The 27,880-nt window shown below is 47.0% G+C and overlaps 1 protein-coding gene across 1 annotated transcript; it reads right to left on the reverse strand.

Annotated features, from left to right (window-relative positions):
- Window positions 1-3,407: 3,407 nt before the first annotated feature.
- On the reverse strand, window positions 3,408-27,880 carry ATG7 (autophagy related 7). Its single transcript, XM_053468602.1, has 19 exons — window positions 27,809-27,880; window positions 26,246-26,441; window positions 25,445-25,499; window positions 24,953-25,070; window positions 24,535-24,612; window positions 23,143-23,259; window positions 22,260-22,406; window positions 21,862-21,950; window positions 20,704-20,825; window positions 20,341-20,431; window positions 20,100-20,244; window positions 19,850-20,008; window positions 19,195-19,389; window positions 18,020-18,214; window positions 17,727-17,842; window positions 16,963-17,038; window positions 16,466-16,546; window positions 12,781-12,903; window positions 3,408-3,754 (listed from the first exon to the last, which is right to left on the reverse strand). Exons 2-19 carry the CDS (start codon window positions 26,421-26,423, stop codon window positions 3,722-3,724), a joined length of 2,118 nt encoding a protein of 705 aa, XP_053324577.1. The 5' UTR covers window positions 26,424-26,441; window positions 27,809-27,880; the 3' UTR covers window positions 3,408-3,721.

Genomic DNA, 27,880 nt, shown 5'->3' on the forward strand with positions numbered 1-27,880 from the left:
AAGAGTCGAGGGGGGGGAGGCCATGTTTTTTTTGTACGTTTTTCTTGTTTTAACATGCTTGGCATTTAATGGGTGCCTTTAAAACCTTCTAGCAGGAACTCTTATCGTAACGTAGCATCCTAACTTCCTGCCTCTGTTACCAAAGAAACCTCTAATGCAACCCGAGACAAACCCGCTCATCATGCGCAGAAAAAAAACAGACATTTAGTTGGTTGACCCAAACGCTATTAGCTTCTGATTGGCTGGAGAGCAGGCGACGCGCGGTTCGTTTCCGACGCTTTTTCTGTTGAGTGACGTCGTGCGTTTACTTGAAAGAACGGTCATGTCTGATTTGCACTATTGGGGGAGGACTGATTTTCGTAAGGATGCGAAGCCGCGAGTTCCGGGGCCCGAACGAGACGTTTCCGGCCGCCGGTCGATGATCCTCCTGTTGCTGTGGGGGGCTCGGTACCGGCCGTGGATGGCGGCGGGCAGCGTAATAGTGCATTGTTTGAACGTTTTGTGATGTAATAGCTGGAATCTATTCACGTAGAAAAGAACCAAATACTTCTCAGCTTCTGCAGAACCTCTTTGTTCTCCGGGTCCTTCGCTCGCTGCTGGTCCAGTTGTATCGAGATAATATTGTATTTGCCGTCGGCCGCGTCGGTAACCGGCTGCAGCCTCTGGAAAGGCGCCTGAAATGTTTTTCTTCTGAATTTTACCGGATGCTGCGCGTTTCGCTCGGCGCCGCGCATGCCGCGTGGCTCTCGTTAGTAAAAGTCGTGGTGTCGGCTACCGCCGTCCTCGCACTTCTCTGCCACACACATTCCTCCTGCTGGAAACCCACAGGTGCAACGGAATTTCATTGTTCTGCGTGGCCCCCGTGGCCCGTGCATGCGCAGCGTCTGACACGCAGTCCTTTTGTTACATGTAACACCGCTACATTCCCAGTGACAGGACTAGGACTCCGCACTGTTCATATGAGTGGCCCACGTCGCCCCCGCGCAGGAACGCGTCCCCCCGGAGACGGCTTATTCCGTGGCATCTCCCCGTGGACGCCGCTCGCTCTTAAACTTGCTTCCCCTTCTAGACTCGCAGGGATTGTGGCCGCTGACTCCCGTTTGGTTGGCTCCGTAGCCCTCCTCTGCAGGCAGCGCATGTTCAATGAACCCTTTTTATAGCGGTGACTCGCAGACCGTCGTTACGCTGGCGTAAAGTGTACAGAGACATTTCTAGGTATTTTTTTTGAAGATCAGTTAATTTGTTAATGATTTGTAGCTATTTAATTTCCCATTTTTTCATTTATTGTAATCATTCAGTTTGTTTTTCCTCTTTTTGGTTTGGAGAAAAAAAAGTTGATCTTTTTTGTTGTAGAAACGTATACAGTAACGTGCAGGACCACATTTATTCTGTAGACACTGCATTAACCCTTTCTAAAGCCACTGTGTGATAGCGGGGAGTGTACGCCCCCCCCCCCGACGTCTCACTCGGCCTGTCGGCCTATCTGAGATAGGTGGTTAAAGGCAGCTGAGCGCACGTGGAGTAACAAGTCCGCTTCCGTAACACAAGCACTCGTGTGAAAACCTGTGTGTTTAACCCCCGATGCGCTGGATAACATTACGTGGAACGCGACTTAAACGCCATTCGATCCAAACCCCAAATATTTAGGGAAAAAAGCTGGCGGACAGATTGAAACGTTTGGATTTGTGGGAGGGATGGAGAGGGTTAAGTTTATTTGTTTAGTAAAGAACAAGTAATTGGGGGTAAAACAGACTTTTTTGGTATCGTTAAGGTTCTGCTTCCTCTCCCAGTAACTCCCAGTTCAGTCGCACTGGTTTTGCTGAAGAACAAATAAATATTTCCTTTTCAGCCTCGAAGATCAATAAATAAAATGACCGAAAGTCTGTTTTCCCCAGAAACGAAGAACCTGCAGTCGGCGTGCGGCACTTCCACGTTTGTAAATCTGTATTATAGCTTCTCTTTGGTGGCCCCTGTTTTGCTGGAAACGGGGAAAGAAAAAAAAAGGTTTGGCAGGCCAGCTCTTTTTTTTTTCTTTTTGTACTTAAAAGTAGCCTTAAAGAACAATAAAGTGCTCTTAAACCACAACCGCTGCCTACGTTTTCTGTTTCTGAGTGTGAGCTCTTCTGCAGACAGCCACGTTATATATTTCTCAACCTCTGTGGCCGGACGGGAGAACCTGCGCGACTCCAAGAAAGTGGAACCTACCAACCATTAACTCCTGCCTTCCCGTCAGCCTCTTCCTCGCACGCCGCGCCTGAATACGACGGCGATATTTATATATATATATCTCGGATATAAAGCCCCGGTACAGGGAATTCAATTAAAAAAGCCTATTTTTAGACAAACTCAGCATTTTGGTTATTTATAGGAAACAGAACCCTCTTTCATCGGTCGGGCGTCGAAGATCTTTGGGGTTTTCCTGACATCGGCTAAAATCTAGGATTAGAACAAAGCTTTATTGAGTGGCCCTCAGCCCCCCCCCCCCCCGATTTACCAGAAGAAATGACTGTTTTGGGTATAAAGTGTCCGGCGAGGAAACCGACCAAACTCATTAAATATTCACAAATTGTCGGTTTGGGTTCTAAAACATGATTTAACCCGTTTTTAATATCACCCAGCAACACTCCATGAAACGTGCGTTCTGCATCATTCAATCGCGTCTCGGCCCCTGCGGCCCAAACTAAAACTTATCGTCCTAAACGTAAAAGCGGTAAATTGTAATAAAGGGTTAATTAACTTACGCAACCAATCTCACTACTCTCAGCCGCTTCCTTGTTGTGTCCAGATGTTTCAGTGACAAATTAGTAGAAACTTCATTGAAGCTTTTTCTCTGGGAGCTGAATGTGTTTCTTGCCTGTGGGCAGCCTTTAACTGGAGGGCCGGACGGGGGCCGGAGATGCTGCCGACTCTAGGTCGTCTCCATGACTCGGCTAATAATTATTTCTGATACCGTAAACCGAGACGCACAAATATCCAAACCCAGCAAACCCCGATCTCTCGACGCCGCAGATGACCATAAGCAGGTGATTATTGGTGAGGTTCTGAAAGCTGATCTAAAGGGGGTAAATACTGAACAGCCATATCATAACATGGAGTACATAATACTACTACTCTAACAATGATTAGACAAGCAAAAGTCTCTTGTGAGTTGTAAACTGCACAACCATTTGTACTGTTGAAGACCGAAAGGTGACCTTCGTCCATTTTTATTATTTATGCTATGCAGAGTAAACGTCGGGAGATGGCGGGGCATCCGGGGGGGGGGGGATTGTTATTATATTGGAGTCGGCGATCTGACCCCGGCGCCCCCCCGTCGGCCGCGGTTAGCGATGGGAATCCAGACTTCGTTACCTGGAAGTGAATTGAGACCCGGAGAAGTCTTTTGTAAAAATGACCTCTAGAATGAATGGCTTTTATCAGTTTTAATTAAATTTAAATGAACTGATACCGTTTTTGCTGACATTTTGCCCAGATGCCCCCCCCATTACCCCACCGAGCGCCCTCTACCCCAACCCAAAGATTTCCGTTACTAACCGGATATTTCAAGCGAGACGGCGTTTATTTCCCAAACAGATGAATACGGAACGTGACAGACGGACGCGCGGGAAGGCGGAGCGAGGCGGCCGGGGAACGTGGAGCGAGGCGGTTGTGTCGGGGGGGGGGGGATTTATCTGGAGACGGACGCGGAGATGCCCGGTTTTCCGCCCCGTTCTTTATGTTTTCAGATGATCTCATCGTCGCTCATATCCCAGATCTAAAGGGAGAGAGAGCAGAGGGGTAAATAACAACATGGGGCAAATAACAGAGGGGTAAACAACGACATGGGGGCAATCACATTGTTTCTCCATCGCCTGTTAACAGTCTGCTGATTTATAAATCATCCAGATTTCGGGGGATTGTTTGAGATTATAAAGCGAAGGAAGCGACAGACAACCCGCCAAAAACAATAAACCCAAACGTGGCGGCATCCGGAGCCCCAGGCCGGACCCTCGAACCCACGGCTACGATCAGATTTCCTGCGTGTCGGCGATATCTCTGCTCATTACGTACAAAGATAAATCCGCAGAGCCTCTCGCGTTGGGAGGGGGGCCCAAGGGGGCAACAGCGAGTAAAATGGCCGCCCCCTGTAGCGTTTGCCAATATAGTTCAGATTCACATGGGAAGCCGGACCTGAATCTACTACTATTTCAGACCGGCCCCGGCTGGAAGCCTAACAGGAACTCTCCGAGTGAAGCGCCGCTCCTCCGGGTCACTAAAGGGGAAACCCTGGTCGCGGGAGCCGCGTCAAGGCCCGCTACCCGCCTCAAGGCCCGCCCCGCTACCCGCCCCAAGGCCCGCCCCGCTACCCGCCCCCTTCCTATAAAAAATATCAGGTGTCCGTGATGGTGGGATCGCCCACTGACACCAACCGGCCCAGCCACTAACAGCAGGACCGCCTACTGACATCAATGAGACCGCCCACTAACAGTAGGACCGCCCACTGACATCAACGGGTCCTCCTACCCACATCCCGAAAGGGGTCCCCGAAGCCAGAAGGTTCCCGCGGAAGCAAATACGCCGAAAAGAGAAAAGGTATCAGAATTCTGCAAACTGGAGAGACGGCGAAAATTCACAGAAAACACTACTCTGCCCAATCCCAGTAATATTACCATCTCAGCTGTAAGGACAGAAAAAGCATTGACTAATCCTTCAGCAGAAATTTCCAAATCCTGACACAAAATCTGAATGAAGTCCCCAAACACAAAAGAGTGAAATGGAGAAAGAGGTGGAGGGAACCTGTGAGGCTGCGGCGCAAGAGTTATTCCATTTCTCGCCTCCGTGACGGTGCTCCATGATGGCGCTCCGTGATTGGTGCCCCATGACGTTGCTCTGTGATCGGCGCTCCATGATTGGCGCTCTACTTTCTACATTTTTACTCTAGTGGTTCTGCTGCAAAGTGGATTTATCACCATGGCGACTAATGGAATAGTCCAATCGGCGGGGTTTACCAATCAGGGGCGGCCGTCACTTTAAGCGCAGTCTGAATACAATGAGCTTTATTAGCAGCAGCAGAACACCCCCCCCTCGGTAAAGCTTTATTTAAACGCGGCGCTCGCTGACGCTCAGTATTTTTCCGTCGTTGACGAGGAACACACAGGATCCCTTCAGCTGGACGTCTGCGGAGCGTCCCGGGATTTTCCACGGCGGATATTCTAAGATTTACACAAAACTGCAAACTTGGCTATTTTTCCTGGTGGCCGACGCAGGCTTTTTATGTTCGGAGTCACCAGTTTGTTCATTTCCCCGTCTCATTCCATCTGAGTAAGAGACCTCTGAGGTCTCACACGCTTACCTAACACTTTCTTCTACATTCTTCCAATAAATCAACTTCCGCTAAAGAGTGCCACTCGATAGAGTGTCGGCGTGGAGACACAGCGGGGAATTGCATGGGTCTTGCGAATAAACATCGGCGCGGGTGGTAACCCAAACCGGAGGGCCAAACTCGTGGCCCCTATAGGACTGAACTAGCTCTATATGAACATGAGAGATATTTCCTATCAGGATGAGATCGGGGAGGAAACAGATAATCGCGTGGCTCGGTGTCCCTGTCTCCGCCCCGTGATTGTGGGGGTGTAGAGGACCCCAGACCCTGGGTGATTTTAGGGGGGCGGGGGGGTCAGAGGGGGGCACAGACTGAATTCCCCGGCAGAAGTCGGGATCTCAGAACTCACATAATCCCCACTCTGAGTCCACGAGCCAATCAAAAGCCACGTGCATTAACCCTTACATGCCAAGCGGTGAGAAATTCTCCCTCAATCTAGAAAGGTGCACACGTCCCCAATATATCTGCCCCGGTGCGAGGGTCCCCGATATATCTGCCCCAGTGCGAGGGTCCCCGATATAGCTTCCCAGGTGCAAGATGTAGAGGATGAAGCGGAGGATGGAGACGCCGGTATCTCACGCAGGAGGCGGCCATCTTATCCAGCCACGGATTCCATTCACCGGAGCGCGAGCCGCTCACCCCGGTCCGGTACAGAACCCCACACACCGAGAGCATAAAGTTATAACACGGAGCCCCACTAAACCATGGTGCATTTTGGGTCCCTGCGGTGCTCTACCCCCCCACAGTGCTCTGCCCCCCCCCCCGAAATTATAAAATGGAAGAATCAGAGCGATAAAGCCATGACAGGGGGCTTTGTTTCCCGTCGCGCGGTGCCGCTGCCGACGCGCTGCAGAGACCTTTTTCTGGGACTCGTTTATTTGTGAAGCCGCGAGATGAAAAGACACAAGAGGGGGGTAATCGACTCGAACTCGTTTAGTAACCTGTAACCACGGAAACGCGAATTTGCAGCCTGTCCGCGACTCTGCGTGATACAAAAAGCTGCTTCGTGTGTCGGATGAAAAATGACTGGAAAAACGGGCATTTCAGCAAAAAAAAATTACAAACTTAATTAATTTAAACGTTCGCCAAATTCCTTCCTTCGTCCTAATTTTGTAAACGTGGGGATTCAGATCTCATGCTTTTTGGCCTCTTTTTAGATCTTCTGGAGTCGTACAACGAGCGCGCCCCGAAACGACCAGCCCCGTCTAGCAGGATAACTGCCCCTTCATGCCCCACATCTGCTCCGCGCCGACCGGGAAGTAAAAGTAACGGCGATCATACGCCCGTGATAATACCCAACGTGGTATAAGTGGGGGTAACGGGGTGAGAGCCAAGGGCAAGATCTGCTCTAACCAACACAGCTTTGGCAATCGCTCCTTCGCACCATACGGTGGGGGGGGGAAACAACAGAGTAAAAGGACCCCTGAGCCCCCCATACACTTTGCCATAGGGACAGATCGATGCCGATCGCGCATCCCCGCCCTGAATGAACAAACCCTAACCTACAAAACGCGCCTGGAACCGGTCCCGTAGGGAGCGTCAAATAGGTCAGCGGTCTACGCCCTGCATGAGAGGGTAATAATTACACGGGGCCCGGGGCGGAATTAGGGCACGGGAAGAGAATCTCCATCCGGGGGAATTCATAATAATTTCTATAAATAACGTTTGGAAAGCGTCGTTAGGAATCCATGTTGGGTTTTGCCCTAAAATAAACATTATTATGGTTTTCTACGTGGACTCTTTACATCATTTAGCTAATTCTGCCCCTTTGGGTTCGGGCTCTGCCCCGGATGAGAGCCCCTCCGTCACGGACTAGGTTTTTGTTCTAAAGAGGGTAGATATATAATGAATTAAGTGCTGGCGGGGTGTATTGGGGGCGCAATCGGGCGGTATGGGCCTCTGTCACATCGGGGGGGGCTACAAGTCTCTGTCACATCGGGGGGGTACGAGTCTCTGTCACATCAGGGGGGTACGAGTCTGTCACATCGGGGGGAGCGAGCCTCTGTCACATCGGGGGGGTACGAGTCTGTCACATCGGGGGGGATATGAGCCTCTGTCACATCGGGGGTACGAGTCTCTTTCACATCGGGGGGTACGAGTCTCTGTCACATCGGGGGTACGAGTCTCTGTCACATCGGGGGTACGAGTCTCTTTCACATCGGGGGGTACGAGTCTCTGTCACATCGGGGGGGTACGAGTCTCTGTCACATCGGGGGGTATGAGTCTCTTTCACATCGGGGGTACGAGTCTCTGTCACATCGGGGGTACGAGTCTCTTTCACATCGGGGGGTACGAGTCTCTGTCACATCGGGGGGGTACGAGTCTCTGTCACATCGGGGGGGGGTACGAGTCTCTGTCACATCGGGGGGTACGAGTCTCTGTCACATCGGGGGGTATGAGTCTCTGTCACATCGGGGAGTATGAGTCTGTCACATCGGGGGGGTACGAGTCTCTGTCACATCGGGGGAGTACGAGTCTCTGTCACATCGGGGGGTATGAGTCTCTGTCACATCGGGGGGGGGTATGAGTCTCTGTCACATCGGGGGGGGGTATGAGTCTCTGTCACATCGGGGGGTACGAGCCGGGCACCCGCTTCCTGGGGGCACAGGCGGTTCCACGTTAATACCCAGACCTTGCACTCTTTTTAAGCTCCGGTGCCGTCGTCCTCGCTGGTAAACGATATCCGCGGTAACCGTTAGCCGGTTGAAATTGATCTGGAACGTTATCACTTTAATCCTACACGGAAATAAAAGTCGTCGGGGAGGAATGTCGGCTGTAACCAGACCCAGGAGGAGAGCGGCCAGCTCCCTGCCCGCGGCAGCTGCTGTAACCCGAGGAGCCCCTCTGCACGGACCTGGCACCTTCCGCTGGTCGAGGGGCTCGCAAGAACCCTTAATGCCGGGGGTCCTTTCCGCGGTCTGCGGGGCTGGTCGGGGGGAGGAAAAAGGATCAGAGGCAGAGAAACCGGCGGTTCCACGTCCTGATCCAGCAGAACTTCCAATAAAGTGATAGACAAGGAAGCACAGAGGGCAATTGTTACCGACTGTAGCTGGCAGGGTATTAATGGGGGCATTTATCACATATGCTACACTGTAGGTGGTCTGTAGGTGGTCTGTGAGAAAGCCGCGCAACTCCAAAGTAAGTGTGACCACAACTGTGAAATGGCGGGACGGCGCGGGCGGAGGGACGGCGCGGGAGGTGGGACGGCGGGGGCGGCGCGGGAGGTGGGACGGCGCGGGCGGAGGGACGGCGCGGGAGGTGGGGCGGCGCGGGCAGAGGGATGGCGCGGGAGGTGGGGCGGCGCGGGCGGAGGGACGGCGCGGGCGGAGGGACGGCGCGGGAGGTGGGGCGGCGCGGGCGGAGGGATGGCGGGACAGCGTTGCTACTCTCTGACCTTGCAAAGGGATCCTTCTCAAAAATCTCGTTATTTCTGGGCCAGAAAGTGCCACGTTTTAAATACACGCAGATATTTCCAAGGGCGAGTGTGAAGCTGAAAGCGTAATTCTTTGAGCCAGGCGGGCTTCAGACGCGGGGTGACCCCAGTATTCGTGACGCTCGCCCGGCGCCGCCTTCTGCTCTTTCCGGACGTTTTGATTCCGGAAGGTTTTCGTTTAAATCCCAGTTAGTGAAAAATGTCTTTATTGCCCCAACCTACGGCTGTTTCTTTTGTTAAATAATCATAATTTAGCGTACACTGAAAAACCTTTTTGGGTCAGCTTTGGGGCGGAATCATCAGAGAAGCTGCTTTGAAATCCGGGTTTTAATCGCGGTGATGAAAGCTTCGCAGCCCAAAATCTGAGCAAAGTTTAGTGGGTGCGGGGCTGAGCTGGAAGCCACTCGATGGGCCACGGCGGAGCGTTTACACAAATCTACATCTGGAAATCATTTGCTCCGAAGCCGATTTTATTTCTCCCTCCAGCCGAGGGGCCGATTGGGGCCCAAATACCCTGCTATTGGCTGTAACAGAACCCACCGTCACTTTCTTCCGCAGGAAGACCGGAGTTACGACTCGGGTGCCTTTTTTTTTACATCTAGAATGAGCAGTGAAAGCACTTCTTTATAAGCAATGTTTTACGAATGAAACGGACGTTGGGCGAGAAGCGTGATGGGAGTTGTAGATGAAACGTGTCGTGTCTCTCTCAGGAGGATTCCGGAGCTCCGCGCCGCCTGGACTTTGGGGAACCTGCGGGGTATATCGGACTGATGCCCCCGGTTACTGATACCGAAACGCGCGGACACTTTGTGTTCTTTACCCACAATCAATGCGCAGATCTTCGGCGTCCGTGATGCAATTGTCGAGGGATTAACCCTTTAATAAAAAGTCTCTATATAGAAATCCCTAAATCCCTCCATACTCCAGGCCCCCCATCTACTCCCCAATCTGTGAGCCAACAGACTGTTACAACAGATCACATGGTATAAAATCCGAACGTTAAACAGAAAATCCCTTTGCAGCGGAAGGGCTGCCTGTCTATCCCTCGACTCTCTCGCTCCCATTTACCTTCCTGGTTCAGGCTCGGCGACCTCCCGCGGAGAGCCACCAGGACGCGGCAAACAATCAGTGTGTAAGCAGCGCGTTGACTGACACAGCATGGAGCAAGCAGAGCCCGACCGCCTGCAGAGACGAGCTGAAGCCATCTCTCCTGCAGCTGGCAGCATCAGGGGCCACAGGAGCCCATCTGAGGCGGTGGAAACCGTAATAGTGACGATTAAAGCCGAGGAAGGAAGCGACTGTTACATAAATGACAATTCTGGGAGCCGTGCGGAGGAGCGACTCCAACCAATTTACCGTCATGTTACAAGCGCCGTGCGGAGGAGCGACTCCAACCAATTTACCGTCACGTTACAAGCGCCGTGCGGAGGAGCGACTCCAACCAATTTACCGTCACGTTACAAGCGCCGTGCGGAGGAGCGACTCCAACCAATTTACCGTCACGTTACAAGCGCAGTGCGGAGGAGCGACTCCAACCAATTTACCGCCACGTTACAAGCGCCATGCGGAGGAGCCACTCCAACCAATTTACCGTCACGTTACAAGCGCCGTGCGGAGGAGCCACTCCAACCAATTTACCGTCACGTTACAAGCGCCGTGCGGAGGAGCCACTCCAACCAATTTACCGTCACGTTACAAGCGCAGTGCGGAGGAGCGACTCCAACCAATTTACCGTCACGTTACAAGCGCCGTGCGGAGGAGCGACTCCAACCAATTTACCGCCACGTTACAAGCGCCATGCGGAGGAGCCACTCCAACCAATTTACCGTCACGTTACAAGCGCCGTGCGGAGGAGCCACTCCAACCAATTTACCGTCACGTTACAAGCGCCGTGCGGAGGAGCGACTCCAACCAATTTACCGTCACGTTACAAGCGCCGTGCGGAGGAGCCACTCCAACCAATTTACCGTCACGTTCAATCATACAAATACCCAGAACCTTAGGGCTGAATGAACCCCGGGCCCATCGGCCCCTGACTCCTGGCCTTCCTGCTGGGCTGTGACACAGCAGAGTGAAACCGCCATAAAACTTCCCAGGAAAATGTTTTTTATATGTTTGTTAGATTTTTCCATTTAAAGTAAATAAGTTTGGGTTGGCCGACAATAAAACACGCGAAGGAAGTCAGATTTTCCGCCGCTAACCTTCACGATCTGTATCTAAAACATACATTTCAGTAAAAGTGAGATTACAGCCGCATTCTTGAAGAGAAACCCATTAGCCGCGTCTTGACACGAGATCATTTCACGTGGATTTTCCAGCCCGTTTTGTCCTCGTCCCGCCACCCACCTCGGAGGGAAGGCTGCGCACGCGCTTATTGTTGGAGCCCGAGGAGGGACTTGCGTTACACGAAGCCTGCGATATCACTCCGGCTCGGAAATAGAAAGAGATCTTGGAGCTTTTCCAAGCAAATGGAAACAAGATTCAAATGTTAGCTCGAGTAATTCCCAAAGCGCCGCGTCTCCGGTGGAAAAGAGACTTCAGCGCAGATGGAGGAGCTTCCCACAGCTTGGAACTCGCAGCTAGGGCTGCATTTGCCGTGGAAAGCCCTCGGTGGAACCAAAACACACACAAACATTTCACTGCTTACAAAAAAAAAAAAGAAAGAATATTATTTTCAGGCTTCAAATGAAAACCAGATGCCGACGACGGCCGCCAGATCCACCCCGCAAAAGCTCCAGGAGAAACGCGCGGCGGATGTTATTTACTCGCCCGACGGTTCATTTCATGGAAACCAAAGTCACAAGATGATGTTTTTTGCTAACGAGGCTTTTGCGCCATCGTTACTGTAAATTTACAATCACTAAACGGCAAAGAAAAAAGTTTTTGATGAGAAACGCGAGGGAAATGGAAAATTTTTACTAAAACGAGAGGAAAAAAAAGTCAGAGGCTTCCAGACTCAACAAAGTAACAGAACCGATAGAAATGAATAAAATCAACTGAGAAATAGTATGAAATTTGGCAAAATAATGTACGTGTCGAGACCCCGTTATAACGAGAGAGGGGCAGCACCTTCACGGCAGATGCTCCAGCGAGGGCCACACGTATCACGACTGTTAGAGCGCCGCGGGAGGACACGTGGAGAGCAGCACATGCGCGTCACACGTATGAAATGACTTGGTATGATAAACATACTACGAGGACAAGCAGTAACTGAACAGTTTATGCCGATAGCGCCAACATATTCCGCAGCGCTGATAATCATATAAATGAGGCTTTTTCACACATGGAGAGAGCCGCGCGAACAGTTACCGCGAGGTTTATCGCGTGGAAATCTTTAACCGGCTCAGAAGCTGCTGAATGAATTCCCCAGAACGCTTTCCATGTTCACAGAATCCCCGCATTTAAAGAGACAGACTCTGCGGTTCCCGCGCCGCGCAGGCACAGGACTTCTCGAGCCGTGAACGTGTTTCTTTAAGAAGCGTCTGCGTGTCTGGGAGCCGAGCACGCGATGAATGACTGCTGTTTGCTCCGCTCTATGCATTACACCCCGGCAGGAGCAGACTCGCCCGCACAGGGGCTCCCGGCGGCGGAGATTTAAAGAACCAAGAACTGAACTCATCCCCCGATCCGTGAATTCCACGGCCCTGTCTGCGGCTCTTGTGACGTTCGTGCCGGTGCCAGAAACGTGTGTAGTTTGCATTATTGTGTTTAAAGTGATGTCATTCGATACAAAACAACAGGAAACAACCCAGGAAAACCCAAACCCTTTCAGTCTGGACCTCAAACACTAAGCCGACCCGCTTTCCTCTCCTATCCGGATAAAACCTATCATTCCCTTTCATGCATTTATCTACACATTTACTATTCTATCGTCTCAAGGTTGCAAACTTTATGTGGTGCATTCCACAGCTCCATTCTACTGGTTGCTATAGCGATTGCTCCGCTCTTTACACAGTGTTTTCTGACTCGTGTGTGCAGCCCTTACCTCGGCGGCCTGCGTCTCCTGGTGGAGCAGCGTGAGACCCGTCAGATCTTCCAGGAACGCGTGCGAGGAATCGAAAACTTCTCTCAAAAACTGGAACCCGTCCATCTCGTACTGCTCGATAACCTGCGATAACAACACCAAGGCAGCGTTAGAAAACGGCCGCTCGCTGGAAATCACATCGAACGACGAATTCCCCGGCAGCCACTGAATAAACACACAGAGCCACGCAAAATACCCCAAAATCCCAGGGCTTTGCTGAGGGGCAAGAGGGTTCACCTCGTACCTGGCATCTCATCTGATGAGCACGGGGGGGGGGGTATCTGTAAGACCAACAGACTGACCCTACAGGAATCCTCACCGCTGGGGGTCCTGAGGTCCCCAACGCACGGATACTCTGCCCAGTGACCCTCAGACCGCGGAGCACAGAGAGGTTACTCTGTGAATTAAATAACGAGTGCATAAAAAAAACAAAAACAAGAGCGACATAGAGGGCGATTTATTTAACCAATATCGTGGTATTTCATACAGTTTTTATGTACGTTCACGCAGACTGTCCCTGGCACCGTACGGACAAGGAGCGACCTTCCTGTCCGCTGACGTATATATCGGCGCTTCCCATGGAGCTGACAGCCGACGCAAACAGGAAAGGGAGGGAGAGGAAGGAAGCGGCTCGGCTCTCCCGTGAACACGACGGGCTTCATTCCGAGTGTGAGGGGAGCCGAAACCTCATTATCCGAGCCAACTTATCGGCACAAACAAAGGCCTTATATGGTGAGAGGCGCATGAAAGTAACAAAACGTGCAACATCACCACCACTCACATGGTGCGAGAGTAACGGCGCAGTCTAGAGTTTCCCTCGCAAACGGCAGAACCATCGGGTTTTGACCCGGAAGAGCGAGATCCGACGGCCTCCGGACCCCAGAGGGAATTGCTTTGTGCTCGGAGCTGCTATTTCTGTAGCATCAGACGAGATATAGTTCAGAATCAACAAATATTTGGGAAAGTGAACTTTTTGCCATTTTGGGCCTCTCTGTAGCTTAGCTGTTTATTGCACCAAAATAACCAAATCTCCCGATTCTACAAACTTTTCAATAAGAAGAGAAACCCAGTCCTACGCGGCTTAACCCCTTAAGGACAACGGGCGGTCTCAAAACCCATTGAAAACAATGCATTTGTCATTAAGGGGTTAAAGTTCCCTCGCTGTATGTAATCGGTGTGCAGTACTCCGCGCAAGCTCGGACCCGTGATCCGTAAAGCGGCAACCTCTTCCCGCTACCAACGCCTCTCCACACGACCTAAAGCATTCATTTTAAACAAAACGCCAGCCTTTTACAAACAGGAAGGCGGAAAACTTTACATTTCGGGGGAGAAGAGGCTTTGAAATAAAGACCCCATCAGCGGAAACGGACTTTCACTGGAAATGACAGAAAATCCTTTGGGAGTCTGGAATCACACTTCGGGGTAACAATGGCGGGAGCGAGCGGTGTCATTTCAACTGAATAAACAATGTCCCCAACTGTTCCCCGGCACAGACGGCTCTTTGTGTCTTCCAGTTATACTCAACCCAAGCGAAGAACTTTATCGGGAAACCTCGAAGGAACAATAGGGGGCATTGTGCCGGCTGCGCTCTGTGCAGGAAGAGCCGACGGATTTCACAACCCGCCGGCATACCGTACGAGGCTTCAAAACCTCTTCTCCTCAGCGACTGCTGTGACATCATACGGCGTGGAAATAAGGGCTGAAGTGAAGTCACGGCGTGAAACGTTATATCTAGAAGCGCTGGCAGGAGTGGGTGGGATGTGCGGCCGCGTGCTCCCGATCGTCCAATCAGTTTTCCAGCTCCGCATACCGTTACCTGCGCGGCCTTATCACATATATGATAATAACGAGTAGGGGGGATTGGTCCCGCGTGTTACACAGCGAAGCTGCGTATATGAACCGTATGTCTCTATCGCTCACTTGGCATTGTATCCAGCGGGGGGATTTTGTCTCGTTATGTCTCCGTATGTATTATGTTTATAACGAGGGATATTTTAACCCCCGAAGCACTGATATGCTGCCCTGAGAAGCGCGCGCTCGCTCCATGGCAGGCTGCGTGGCTCCACACAACTCGCCCATTTCCGCAGAATTCCCCTTTCTGAGCTCAGACCTCAATTTCCTTAAAGTACGCAAACGGTTCCAGCAGGCAGAAAGAGCTCGCGGGGAACTTGGCAGCGAACGCCAGAGATAAAAGACACATCTGGCTTAAAGGAGACGCGTGCAAAAAAAACCAAAATGCAAATACAGAGGAATAAGTCCTCCCCGCTTCCAGATCCCTTGGCAGGTTTACACGAAGCTATTAAACTCACGAAAAGTCGAGTATTTGCTGTGATGTTGGCCGGGCTCCAGCCAAACAACTGCGATCGGCTCCATCTCGCTACAGACGTAAAACATTCAAACGCGGCACTAAATCTCACGCACCCTTACCAGCCTCGCCAAGAAAAACGCTCTATACACACACTAATATATATATATATATATATATATATATATATACACACACACCCACTAATATATATATTATATATATACACACACTAATATATGTTATATATATACACACACTAATATATATTATATATATACACACACTAATATATATTATATATATACACACTAATATATACACACACACCCACTAATATATATATTATATATATACACACACTAATATATATATATATACACACACTAATATATATTATATATATATATATATATATATATACACACACACCCACTAATATATATATTATATATATACACACACTAATATATATTATATATATACGCACACTAATATATATTATATATATACACACACTAATATATATTATATATATACACACACTAATATATATTATATATATACACACACTAATATATATTATACATATATATATACACACACACCCACTAATATATATATTATATATATACACACACTAATATATATTATATATATACGCACACTAATATATATTATATATATACACACACTAATATATATTATATATATACACACACTAATATATATTATATATATATATATATATATATATATACACACACACACCCACTAATATATATATTATATATATACACACACTAATATATATTATATATATACGCACACTAATATATATTATATATATACGCACACTAATATATATTATATATATACACACACTAATATATATTATATATATACACACACTAATATATATTATATATATACACACACTAATATATATTATATATATATATACACACACTAATATATATTATATATATATATACACACACTAATATATATTATATATATACGCACACTAATATATATTATATATATATACAAACACTAATATATATTATATATATACACACACTAATATATATTATATATATGTACACACACACACACACTAATATATATTATATATATATATACACACACGTAATAAATAAAGTATTACGAACAATATTCTGGAATAATGCTAAAATCGGTCACCGACTCACCAAACATCCGCCGGTACATATTATAAAACTTAATAAACAAAATCTTAGTGGGAATTGAGCTTTTCTTAATACTAAAGTAGAAAATAAGAAGTTATCGCTGCAGTAGGCGAGTGATGGGATAACATACCTTCACGGAGCAGGCGGTGCACTTGTCAAACGCTAGGCTCACCGGCAGCACGTTGTCGAATCGGGATAGAAATCCTCGGATCTGTAAAAGAATTCAGCGCGATTAGGCATCTACGGCACTATGGCATACCAGGGGTTAATCGCTCCCCGGCATGAAGGTCCCTAACATTCAATGGCTGGAAAGCAGAGCGAAGCAACACTGCCCCCTTCTGCCCAAACAGCGGAAGCGCTACGCAGACCCAGTCCCTGTGCATCGTCATGGAATTTAAAGCATTTAAACATTATGTGCGCAGAACGGAGAAAAACGGGCCAAAAACACTAAACTACAGGCTAAAAAATGGGAAGTGGGAAATAAAATTAAGAAATTACGTTTCCAGTCTGTAGACTAAAAAAAGGCACAAAATTACTAAATATATATAATCCAAAACATGAAACATTCAGACGCTTCCAAAGAGAGGCCAATGAAAACAAATGAACGGTCATTAACCCCTGAATCACCTGATGTGGTACGAGCCCAAGCGAGGTGGGAGGTTCGTTCATACGGTCGTCACTGCTGCTCGCAACAGCATATCCCCTAAAACACAAAAAAATGCAGGCGATTTGGGCCATAAAGTGCAGAGCAAGGACCCCGCACAACGCAAGAACGTTTTTCTGCTGATATGGTAAATAAGCCTCTCAGCCTATCAGCAGCTTCTGCCTGTGTCACAAAGCTATAAAGCACCAGAAGACAAGGGTTAGTTAACCTAAGGTTTTGATGCCCCTGGCCGTGTGAGCTTACAATCTAGGAGGAGGTAGACGGGATACAGCGAGGGGCTGTCTGCTGATTATGTCATCACATGAATGCCTTTTTTGCATCACCGAATATAACTTCTCAAAGTATATAACAGATCTGCCCTTTAGACCCCTAATGGTTAACGGCTTCACCTCCCAGCTAAACCCAAACTGGGAACCATTTCAGAACATTAATGATCTCCTTCCTAACTCAGGGGCTGCCAAAGCATCTGGGACTTTACATCAAAGGGAAGCGATGCTGAAGTCAGGTTACTGTGACTACTACATGTGAATCAGCTCGTAAAGAAGACATGATTCATGCGTGACGCATATTGGAAATTTAGTTTCTTTTAGGGGAATTCTCACTGAAAAGGTGATTATGGCGACAAAGTGAAGCCGTTTGCCACAGAGAGAGTGTCGCTGCCACGTTACATGACGGGAAGAACTTGAGGTCACTGGATCCCCTCTCTCATCCCTTCGTTACCACGTACCCCTCGGGATGCTGGATTACAGATACCATCAGCTCCACGGCTAACGCCCCGGCGATCATGGATAACCCAGGCCGGCTGACGGTGCACTGCTGGTCCAGCGTACGGTCTCTGGTGGACTGATGGGAAAAGTTACCATAAGTGTCTGTAAGCACATACTAGGTGACTGCATTCCCATCTGTTATCAGAAGTTGTGGACGTGGTCGCGTCCCTTTAACGACGTGTCCTGCTGAGCCACATGCTTTACTGACAAGTAGTTGAAAGAGAATAACATGTTGGACGGATTTTTCACTCACGTCTCCTGGTGCCACGACATCGTTGCAGAAATAACAGCCGAGCTTGTAGCCGGGGATATTGGAGAAGAGAGAGGAGCCCTGGAGATCACAGGAGATCTCGGCGCAAGAGTCGCCCGCATCCTCAATCCGTGGCTTCTTCAAACCGTGTCTCATCACCACGAACGTGTCAAACCCCAGGGCAGCGTTGATGACCAACTGAAATCAGAACGGGGACAGAAAGGGTGAGAAATACTTGACAGACATCGCCAGAAATCCGGACGCAACGTTTCCGTTTCCCATGATGCACCAGGACATACGGAGCGGAACCGATTTGAAACCTCATTATAGCGAAAGCGGACTAGAGGAATACAGCACTCAGCCTGTATGCTAATTATTGTATTTCTGGTGGCCATAAACCGTTATTGCATTTGTGTCCCAAAGAGCTTGCAATCTACTCATTATTATGCTATCTATAATTACCCTGTGGCAGGAAGGGGGCAGGGAGTGGTTTGTTTGTTTGCGAATGTATGAAAATGCAATTTATGTTCACGATAAGTGTCTACTGAGTGTGGACTGTGCGGAAAGTGGGAGTCAGGAATAGGACCATGAAGTATCACTCACTGAAACAGTCACTCTGTAAATGGAGTAAATGTTGGTTTTGAATCACCGGCCGGCCTCTGCTTTTTACAGCCTTTCCCGGTCTGCGCAGCGGCGTCTTTTTTTGGTCCCTGATGGACCAGACTGGACAGAACAGATCTAACCACACGAGCCGGTGATCAGAAACTCTGCCATTTCCTTAGAAAATGAGTGTGTCGAGCGTCAGCAAAATACATAAATCATTTTAACTATAAAGCTGAGGCCGAGCTGGGGGTGGACGGATTCATTTATGTTTTTGGGAAAAACCGAAACTAACAATCTTTTCAACTGTATGCATGGCAGTAAATGGCGCGAGCTCCTGGAGCCGCCGAGAGGCCCCACAACACTTTTACAGTTTAAACCGAAGCGTAACATCTCGATCCGCCACATTCCTGGAAAAACAATGAAAATAGAAGAGGCTGAGCTCTTTCTTTCTGCACATTTATATAATGACAAAACGGGTCAATTGCACTTTAATGGAACACTGAGTGATGGGAAGCTCCATGATGGGCAGTAACTGCAGCCTCGTTACTAAAGTCAGAGTCGCCAGCATGCATTACCTTCCTCTGGCTGGCAGCGATGACTGTGGGGAGCCAGCGACTTTCCCTGGTGTCCATTAGAAGGAATATCACGTCATGTTCTGCTATGAGCTGCTCCAGCTTCTCCACTTCGTCCTGCGCTTGGATCAGGGTCTCCTGGGAGAAGTTCACGGGATGCCCCGGCATCGGGATACTCATATTAAAGCCGTTAGATGTCTGCAAATAAACAGGGATTGGGTCAGATTCCATCTTCATGAGGACGACTCTGAAGGAAAAGATTAATTGAGTGTCACCTTAATTGGACATTTCTCGTACGGCTGCGCTCCGTTAACATTTACGCCAGACATTTGTGTCATTTGATATTAAAAGTTCCGCTATTTGGAGAGAACAGCTCGACCGACTAATTGTTTTGGAGTGACTGAAAACACTGTAATTAAACTAAAATGGTTTCAAGCACTGGGTGAATTTAACCCTTTAGGCATCGGACGGGGCAGACCGAAGCCAGATTTTTTATTTATGAATCCAAACTGCTGTCTGCACGACGGACGTACTGAGGCTCCGGAAAGCAAAACCAAAACGAGCGAGTTATTTAGATATTTTTACGATAGTCCCCTCTTCTATGTATATTCCTTATTCTAGAACGCCAATCTATTGATCCCGCCGAAGGTTTCCGTACCACACCAGGAAAGATCTTCTGCAGTTTTGCGGCGGCCGCGAGGGCCTTTGAGGTCCCCCCTCCGAGACAGTCTTCAAATTCATACAGAGGCTGCCGGACGGGGTTAGAATAGGAGATTTTGGCATTGTCCACAAACGTTATATGTCGGACTCCCCAGCCCTGCACAAAGATAAAGGAATAATACGTGTATCCTTTCCAAAGCGTGAGCGCAAAACATCGTATAACATCACCATCAGACGGCACCACTCACCATCAGCGTCCGAGCCACGTTACAGCCCAGGGTCCCGGCTCCCAACAACAGGCACTTGGCCGAAATCACCTTCTCCAAGTCCAGAGAAGGAACCAACCGCCAGCGCATGAGTTTCAGGTTGAGGTCTACGGATGACTCCGCTAATCTGAGAGAGAAATTGGCACAAAATTAAAACTAGGCCAGAATCCAGGAGTTTCAGTTTTATCTAAAGATTAAAACAAAAGCTGTTGATAAGATTTACCTTTTTGGATCCATACATTCGCTGAGGTTAACCATTCTTGGGCCCATTACCCCTTTTTGGTTTTTCTCCCATCCAACGGCTTTTGGGCAGGCTGAGAAAAGACACAGAGGGACTTCATTTAAATGGTGACTGGAACCAATAAGTCAGGATAATTATCACATATTGATATGTGAAGCCGGGAATTTCCAATGGGTTCACGCCATGAGCCCTTTAATGTCTTGTATGTTATCTCGGGTAGTCTACATGCTAATTACAGGTACTTTTCATGAGATGTATTCCAGCAGCAGAAATACTGTCACTCTTAGTTTTGGGGATCTTTTCTCTGATTAAACGGTTTGATAATTATGCTGATTATCCGGTTACCTTGGCTAAGCGTGGTCTGAGGGAGAGTAATTTGGAAGGCCAGGCTGTGTGTTACGTCCCTCGCCCCCTGCATGGTCCGGTCTCTAACACTGATAACTTCCACCGACGGAAATCGACTGCCCCTGAAAATCAAAGTTTAGAAATGAGGGCGACGACCCCCAATCCCCACCGGGCGCCATCAGAAATGAACTCGCGGCTTCACCTTAATCACTTCTGAAATTCATAAATAGCTTCAGGTTTTTTTTTTTGCGGAATTAATTGATCATTTATTTTCGTTTAATTACGTTCAGTGAAATGCTAACAGCGTCGGGACAGGTGCTTAATCAGTTCCATTAATCTAAAGATTTGCGGGAAATGACTGAAATCCCGAAACAGGAATCAGACGGAGACGCTTGACAGAGGTCAGAAAAAGCCACCGGAAACCAGCTGACCTTCTAGGGGCCGGTAAGACACCGGCCGCCCCCAATGGTTTCCCGTTCAGACTTCCTGACAAATGACATCATCCGGGAAGTCACGGGCTACCTTTGTTCGCAGCGTACGGGATTCACAAGGAACAGTTAATTTTCACGTCAACTTTTAGCTTAATGGGCAAATATAAAAGGTTCAGATTTTCCACTCGAAGGTACATCAAAAAGGGGGCTTTTAAGGTTCTGTGGTGTAAATGTTTAAGGAAGGGCAGTTTATACTCAAATGCATTAAGTAAGATGGTGGGGATTACATTCTTTTGGTTATTTCATTCATGTCAAGTTTTAAAAAGGATTGTAGTTTCCCAATCGCTTCATGGCGCCTGCATGGAGCTCCTTAAGCATTAAAAGGGGTTAATTCACGCCTGCAGACTAAAAAAAATAGCTATTGTCATGCCAGCAAGAACAGGTAAAATCACATAAAAAGCTTTCATTATTAAAACATAAGTAGAGATTGGGGGAGAAATGGGGGAGCAGGAAAATCAAAAAAGGCATTAAATTGTCTCTAATTAGCGCTATTAAATTAACAACTCATTTCTAGAGCCGCTCAGGTTACATAATCCCAACGAGTCTCAGCGCAGACCAGATTGATGTCGGGTTTCATTCAGTTATTTTATGTGCAGAGTCTGCAGAGAATCGCAGCGACGTTTAACCTGCCCCGGTACGGACTGATTTAATACTCGTGCTTCAGTACCATTGGTACGCCACCATCGCCAGCATGTTCCGCAAGGGCCAGCCCGGGTGACTTGGTAAGGTGCTTGGGTCGTAAAATCCCAGCGTTAGCTGAAGAAAGACAACAAGTGGTTAAAACAGCAAATACTGACATCCCAATTAGCGGATTTACTTCAAGGCAGAGACGTGTTACCACTGCTCGCCAACCTCGTCTCGTCACTCATGCCGATTAACTACTTAAAGACCGGGGCGTTTTAACAATTTAATGGACCTATCAAAATGATAGTTTACTTAAGAAGGAGTTGGGCTTCCCTTCCATATCGGTCCCTGAAAGCTGCCTAGGGTCCTAAGGAGACGCGTTTAGAAACCCGTTCCACTTTCTCTCCCACTAGAGATTCCTGTATTTGGGGAAACACTCACCTTTTCTGTGTCTTTATAAAATTCATCAAATTTGCTCAGCGGAGCCATGGAAAACGAATCATTTGTGTAACGGATTAGAAAGAACGGCGGGGCCAAGGAGCCTTCTGCTTGTAACAAATCGTCGTATGCCTTCTGAAAAGCTTGTACCTGGAGCCAGAGACGCAAGCAGGATATTTTACAGACCGTCATCCAGCCATTACCCCCATTTCATAGATCAGCCGCCCTCTCCGACTCGATGCCGCGCAGAACCTTTCGCGCATGCAAACCCTTTGATTCCTTCTAGTCCCGGGTGCACGTTACATGTGAAACCAGCTGAAACTTTGCAATCAATTAACACTAAAAACCTTTGCAACCAATTAATTACATCTCCCGTGATTTAATTGAAGGGGGACAGGGTAACACAATTTGAGATGGAAAAGCGTTTCCTAAAATTCCTCAAACGCGAAGCTGGCAGCTAAGATGCAATTCTCTGTTTCATAGCAAATCCTTTCGGTACATCATCCAAACTCATTTTGGAAAGCAGTAACCGCACTCTATAAGCATGCTGCGTTCCATAACAGACGTTTACCACTAAAAGGAGTGATTCAGGAAGGAATGAAGTATTTATTACAGTAAATATCAGCGAAAGAATTCACAACCTGCAGATTATCACAAATCGCGTGAAATCTATTTAAAAGATAAATAACGCAAACTAAGTCGTTAAATCAACCATTTGGCTTTAAAAACAAAATGGTATCATAGCCAATCTTTTTCATAGCTTGACGATGATTTTAAAATGATAATAATGAACCCAAAGCCTTGCTGGCCTCTTCTACAAACCATCTTCCATGTCACCCCAGGCACACTCATATCAGCGCCGTGGAAGCCTTCGTCGGGCCGTTACCTGAACCTCCGAAAACCTTTCTCCCAGCGGCACCGGCGCCGTCTCCAGCTGGACTCCGTCTGGGAGGCACAGGGCAGGGAAACAAAACCAGTAGTAAAAACGGTACTTTTTCAAATCCTGCCGAATAAACACATACATTAAGGAGCACAGATTGCCAGCGGCAACTAAACAAAAAAATTCCCCAGTGTCGCCCGGTTATCTTTTCTTTATAAAGCCCCTGAGGCTAATATTCTGATCTCGGGGCATTCATGAAACACGCAATTAAATCCCTGTCATTAAAGAATCCCAGAGCATGTTACAGAATATTACCAGCTGCTTCTATATTCCATTTTTATCTCGATGCTGTCAGTGACATTTACAGAAGCTTTTCAGACCACAGAGGCTCCTTCTTCAATAATCACTATATGCTAATTACAGAGACCCGGGGGCTCATTTTATGTAATATGTGGTTTTAAATGAAACATGGGGGGCTTATTATCTGTAAACTTATACGGCACATCCTAGAAGGGTTTAATACCCGTAACACGTGATCGTATCTATGCCCGTTTCTCTGCCTCGTCTGGTAATGGAGAGGGCTTTATTTTAAAGAAATGAAAAGAGGAGAAAAGGAGCGATAGGTCACCGGTTCCAGATCAATGCGTTATCGGAGCGGGGATGTCCTAAATGGGGGCTTCTGTAGCGGATGCAGCAGGAGAGAGCGAGGACATCCAGACAAATAACAACGTGTATTTATATGTATTAATAGACACATGGCGGTTACAGATAAAATGTAAAAATAATTAACTGAAGCCCCTCATGCAGCCTTTTCTGTATGCAAAATCAGACAAAGCCATCCATCACGGGCTTTGGAAATCCATTAGAGTTATTTACGTTGCGCACACGGTGTTTGAATAGCTAATCAATGTCTTTTGTTGACCCATATTTTCATGCAGGAAACAGACAAAAGCTTTGAGAAGCAAAAGAAAAAAGGTATAAAAAAAGCCGCCTGCTTGAAGATCGATATCTGCGTATTGTTATAAATTGAATTGTCAGAATCTAACCTTTCAAGCGTACGGAGGCTCGGGCCCCAGAAGACTGAACATATTAAAAATGTCACAATTTAATCTGGAAAATAATAGCTGGAATACATTAGGAGATGCAAATCCTCCAAGATAAGCGTTAAATTAATAAGACGTGATCTTTATTTCCATGGTTTACAATTAACACTCGGCAAGAGCTGCTTTAAAGCACCCGGGAAACTGGATGATATAACCCCAAGAGTTAGGATTATGAGGGTAACCTTTCTGCTCTATGGGGCTAAACCAAGTAGCAGGTTTAAAGAGTGCCTGTGAGGTCCAACCTCGTTCAGATTTCTTTTCTGCATTTACTGTGGTTAAGAAAAAGTATACTTACCGAGAATGTTAACAGGATGAATTTATTTAGGAGAATGGGATCCTCAATGGCTTTCCCCGACATAATTGCATCAAAGATCTGCAAAATACGTGTTTTGTTAGACAAATACAAATCAATGAGTTTCACTAAAGAAGCACAGAGATACCAAACATGTTTGGTTTATGCATTTCATAGAGCTGTGACTGGCGCGATCTATGCATCAAACAATATGTTTATTAAAACACAGTCACATTTTTAAGGGGCTACCTCTTTCAATGTGAAAGAAGACATGTATTATAGACAGATTTAAAAATCCCAAATATAAAAAAGCAGTTTTTTAATCCTAAAGCCACTCATGATAGGACGTTAATAGTATTCCAGCGATATCGGGCCGGAATGATAGCTTCACATTAATGATAAAGAGCTTCACGACTTTCACCTCATTAGCTGCATGTTCCAGCAGAGCTTTCTTATCACACGATTTAAATGACTCCAAGGTGTTGGTATTATACAGGGACCCCCGCACAGGGCAGCATCGGGTTGGCGTCGGGGCGTTCCTGCGCAGGGAAAACAGACACGTTAACAAGTTAATTATTCCAGGGTGATAATGCATACTGTGTGACATTTTAATAAAAAAAAAAAAAAAAAAAAAGAGAACCGGAATCCCTAAACCGCACATGGTTGGGCGCTGCGAGGGAAGAATAAAGCTGTCCATGAAAAAGAAATTTAAATAATAAGTTTGACCACAAGATCGAGACCCGCGTGACAGCCGGTTTATGTTTAGTGAGGGATATATCTTTCATTACATTTTTCCAGGTAATACACATTATTTTTCTTTATTATGTCTTAACACCCCCACCTCACAAACTCTATAAAGGGGGAAATGGGTCTCAATCTTTTTAGGTTTAATTTGAAAAAAGTACTAACTCACATATCAAAGGCACTAAACTCCAAGGTAAGGCGAGTCGGTAACCGAACTGGATCACCTGAAACATGAAGAGTGACAATTATGTGGAACAGGAGCGACAATTTAAATTTGTCTTCAGCGCTAGAGTACACTTCATCCAAACTAACTCTTTAAAACACATAAAAGAGAAATAACTTCAAATACTAAATGAAAGGACTCATTAAATTGTCAGGGCACGCTACAGTTCATAATACCTGTTGACTCTCCTGCTAGTAAATGTATGTTTTGGTTTAGAAACATGTAAATATGAAATATGATCTTTAAAGCCCATCAGACTTGCTTTAACAGAGATATCGGAAGTTTCCTGATCTGCTCTTTAAAAATCATGCCCCAAAGTACTTGGAACGAGTTTGTCTTTTCACACAAGCGCCGTGTAATCAGACCCATGCCACGCAGATTACATATGATTATAATTACACATAATGGGGAATTAACATGCATTAGTATGATAAATGCATATACAGTTTGTACACATGCCCCGTTACAGACCCTCTTCCCAGTTCCCTTCTGATTACATCTTGGCATGCTGCGGTTTTTAAATAATCGTTCAGGTTTCTCTGCAGCTCGCGTGAAAGCTCATCTGGCATTCTTGGCATCCCATTATCCCAGAGTCCGTCTGGGCTGACACAGGATAATTACCTGTCCCTTTCCGCAGTAAAGTGTTAATTCTCACTGTGAACACTCACACTAGGTTTGTCTGTTACCATAAGACAGGTTAATGATCTGTAGGATTACACATCTCCTTTTACACTCCATGTCACTTACCATTATAGTAATAACCCTTTATTTCCCTGGGGGATTCATCCAGCTGATACTCATTGAGCTTTTTTTGGGTTAATTTGTGCCAAAAGCCTGCGTCCAACGCACTTGTGAATGGAACAAACTGAAGCTTTGGAATGTCGTGCTCGGGCACATGTTCCGTTATGCTGATGTCGGATGTCATTGCTTCTTTTAGATTTTACTGAAAAGAAAAATTGATTATTTATATTTTTTTAAATATTACGATAAAAGCTGCCTCAAAACTAACACCCCCATCTCCTGTGAACCCTGGCCATATAACATGGAAATGAGACATTGTGAGCACAACGCTGTCATTATCATAATCTTCATTTCTATTCAGCATCGAAGAATACAAACTGTCATCTGAAAAAGAAATGTGAATTAATGTGCATTTTAATTAGCTTCATATCGACACAAAGGCTGCCTGGGTTATGGCCTTATTTGTAAAGTCTGTGCGTTTCCGTTTGCTAATAACCCTTTCCCGAGCACTGTGAAAATGGAATTCTCGGACAGCGGCGCACTCGATTTATCGAGAGAGGCGCCAGGTTACCCATCTCTTAGCCTCAAACTAATTGCACAAAGTCTGCCGCTGCCACAGACCTCCTGCCACGAAGGTTAAACTGAGAAATATATTGAGAGCCGGCCACGGAATGGAATTTTAATTAAGTGTATTAGTTTAAATAAAGATGCTTATTAGGTAAACAGAAAATACACATCTCTGGCTTTAAGAAATTCCAAATTTCAATATTTTGTGCGACCTCTGTCATCTGTTTTTTTTTTTTAAAGAGCAATAAACATATTTTAGCGACAAGTGGAAATATCGCCCGTACCCTGTCTGTGATCTATCTAAAGTTGATTCAGTTTAGGATTATAAATGCTAATGGGGTCCAATATTATGAGTGGGAAATATCTTTTACATAAAGGGGAACATTTTTTTTTATTGTGACTTTAGGTGTTACCAGAAAACACTAATCACAAGGAGGCAGGGTTCCTCATTGTCAGGTAGGTCTCGTGCCCCCCCATGGAGGGGTGAGCCTCTTCACTGGGAGGTAACATCACCCTGAGACAGCAGTCCCATGAGTAATGATACCCAGAAATGTGTATATTTTTTGCCCTGTGTGGGGTAAGTAGTGCTGTTAATAATGATTCCCTCTGTGGGGTAAGTCTCCTGCATTTGCAGTAACATTACTCCTGGTTGTGTTGTCCTGGGAGGGGTAGGTCTCATGTCCGTGGGGTAGCAATGCTCTTTGTAGTGTTGTTTTAGGAGGGTATTTGTTCTGCTCCTAGGGTAGCAGTGCTCTTGGTAGTGTTGCCCTGAGAGGGGTAGGTCTCCTGCCCCGGGGTAGCAGTGCTCTTAGTAGTGTTGCACTGAGAGGGGTAGGTATCCTGCCCCTGAGGTAGAAGTTTTCTTGGTAGTGCTGTTTTAGGAGGGTTGGTGTCCTGCCCCTGGGGTAGCAGTGCTGTTAGTTATGATGCCCTGGGAGGGGTAGGTATTCTGCCCCTGGGGTAGTAGGGCAGTGGGCTGTCTGTAGGGGGAGGCTCACTCACAGTCTCTGTGTCATGACAGGTGAGGGCTCTCTCAGTCCTCTCTGCCGCTCTGGACTTCCTGGTTTGCTGGCT

The sequence above is a fragment of the Spea bombifrons genome, chromosome 6 (assembly GCF_027358695.1).
Source record: "Spea bombifrons isolate aSpeBom1 chromosome 6, aSpeBom1.2.pri, whole genome shotgun sequence".
NCBI lineage: Eukaryota > Metazoa > Chordata > Amphibia > Anura > Pelobatidae > Spea > Spea bombifrons.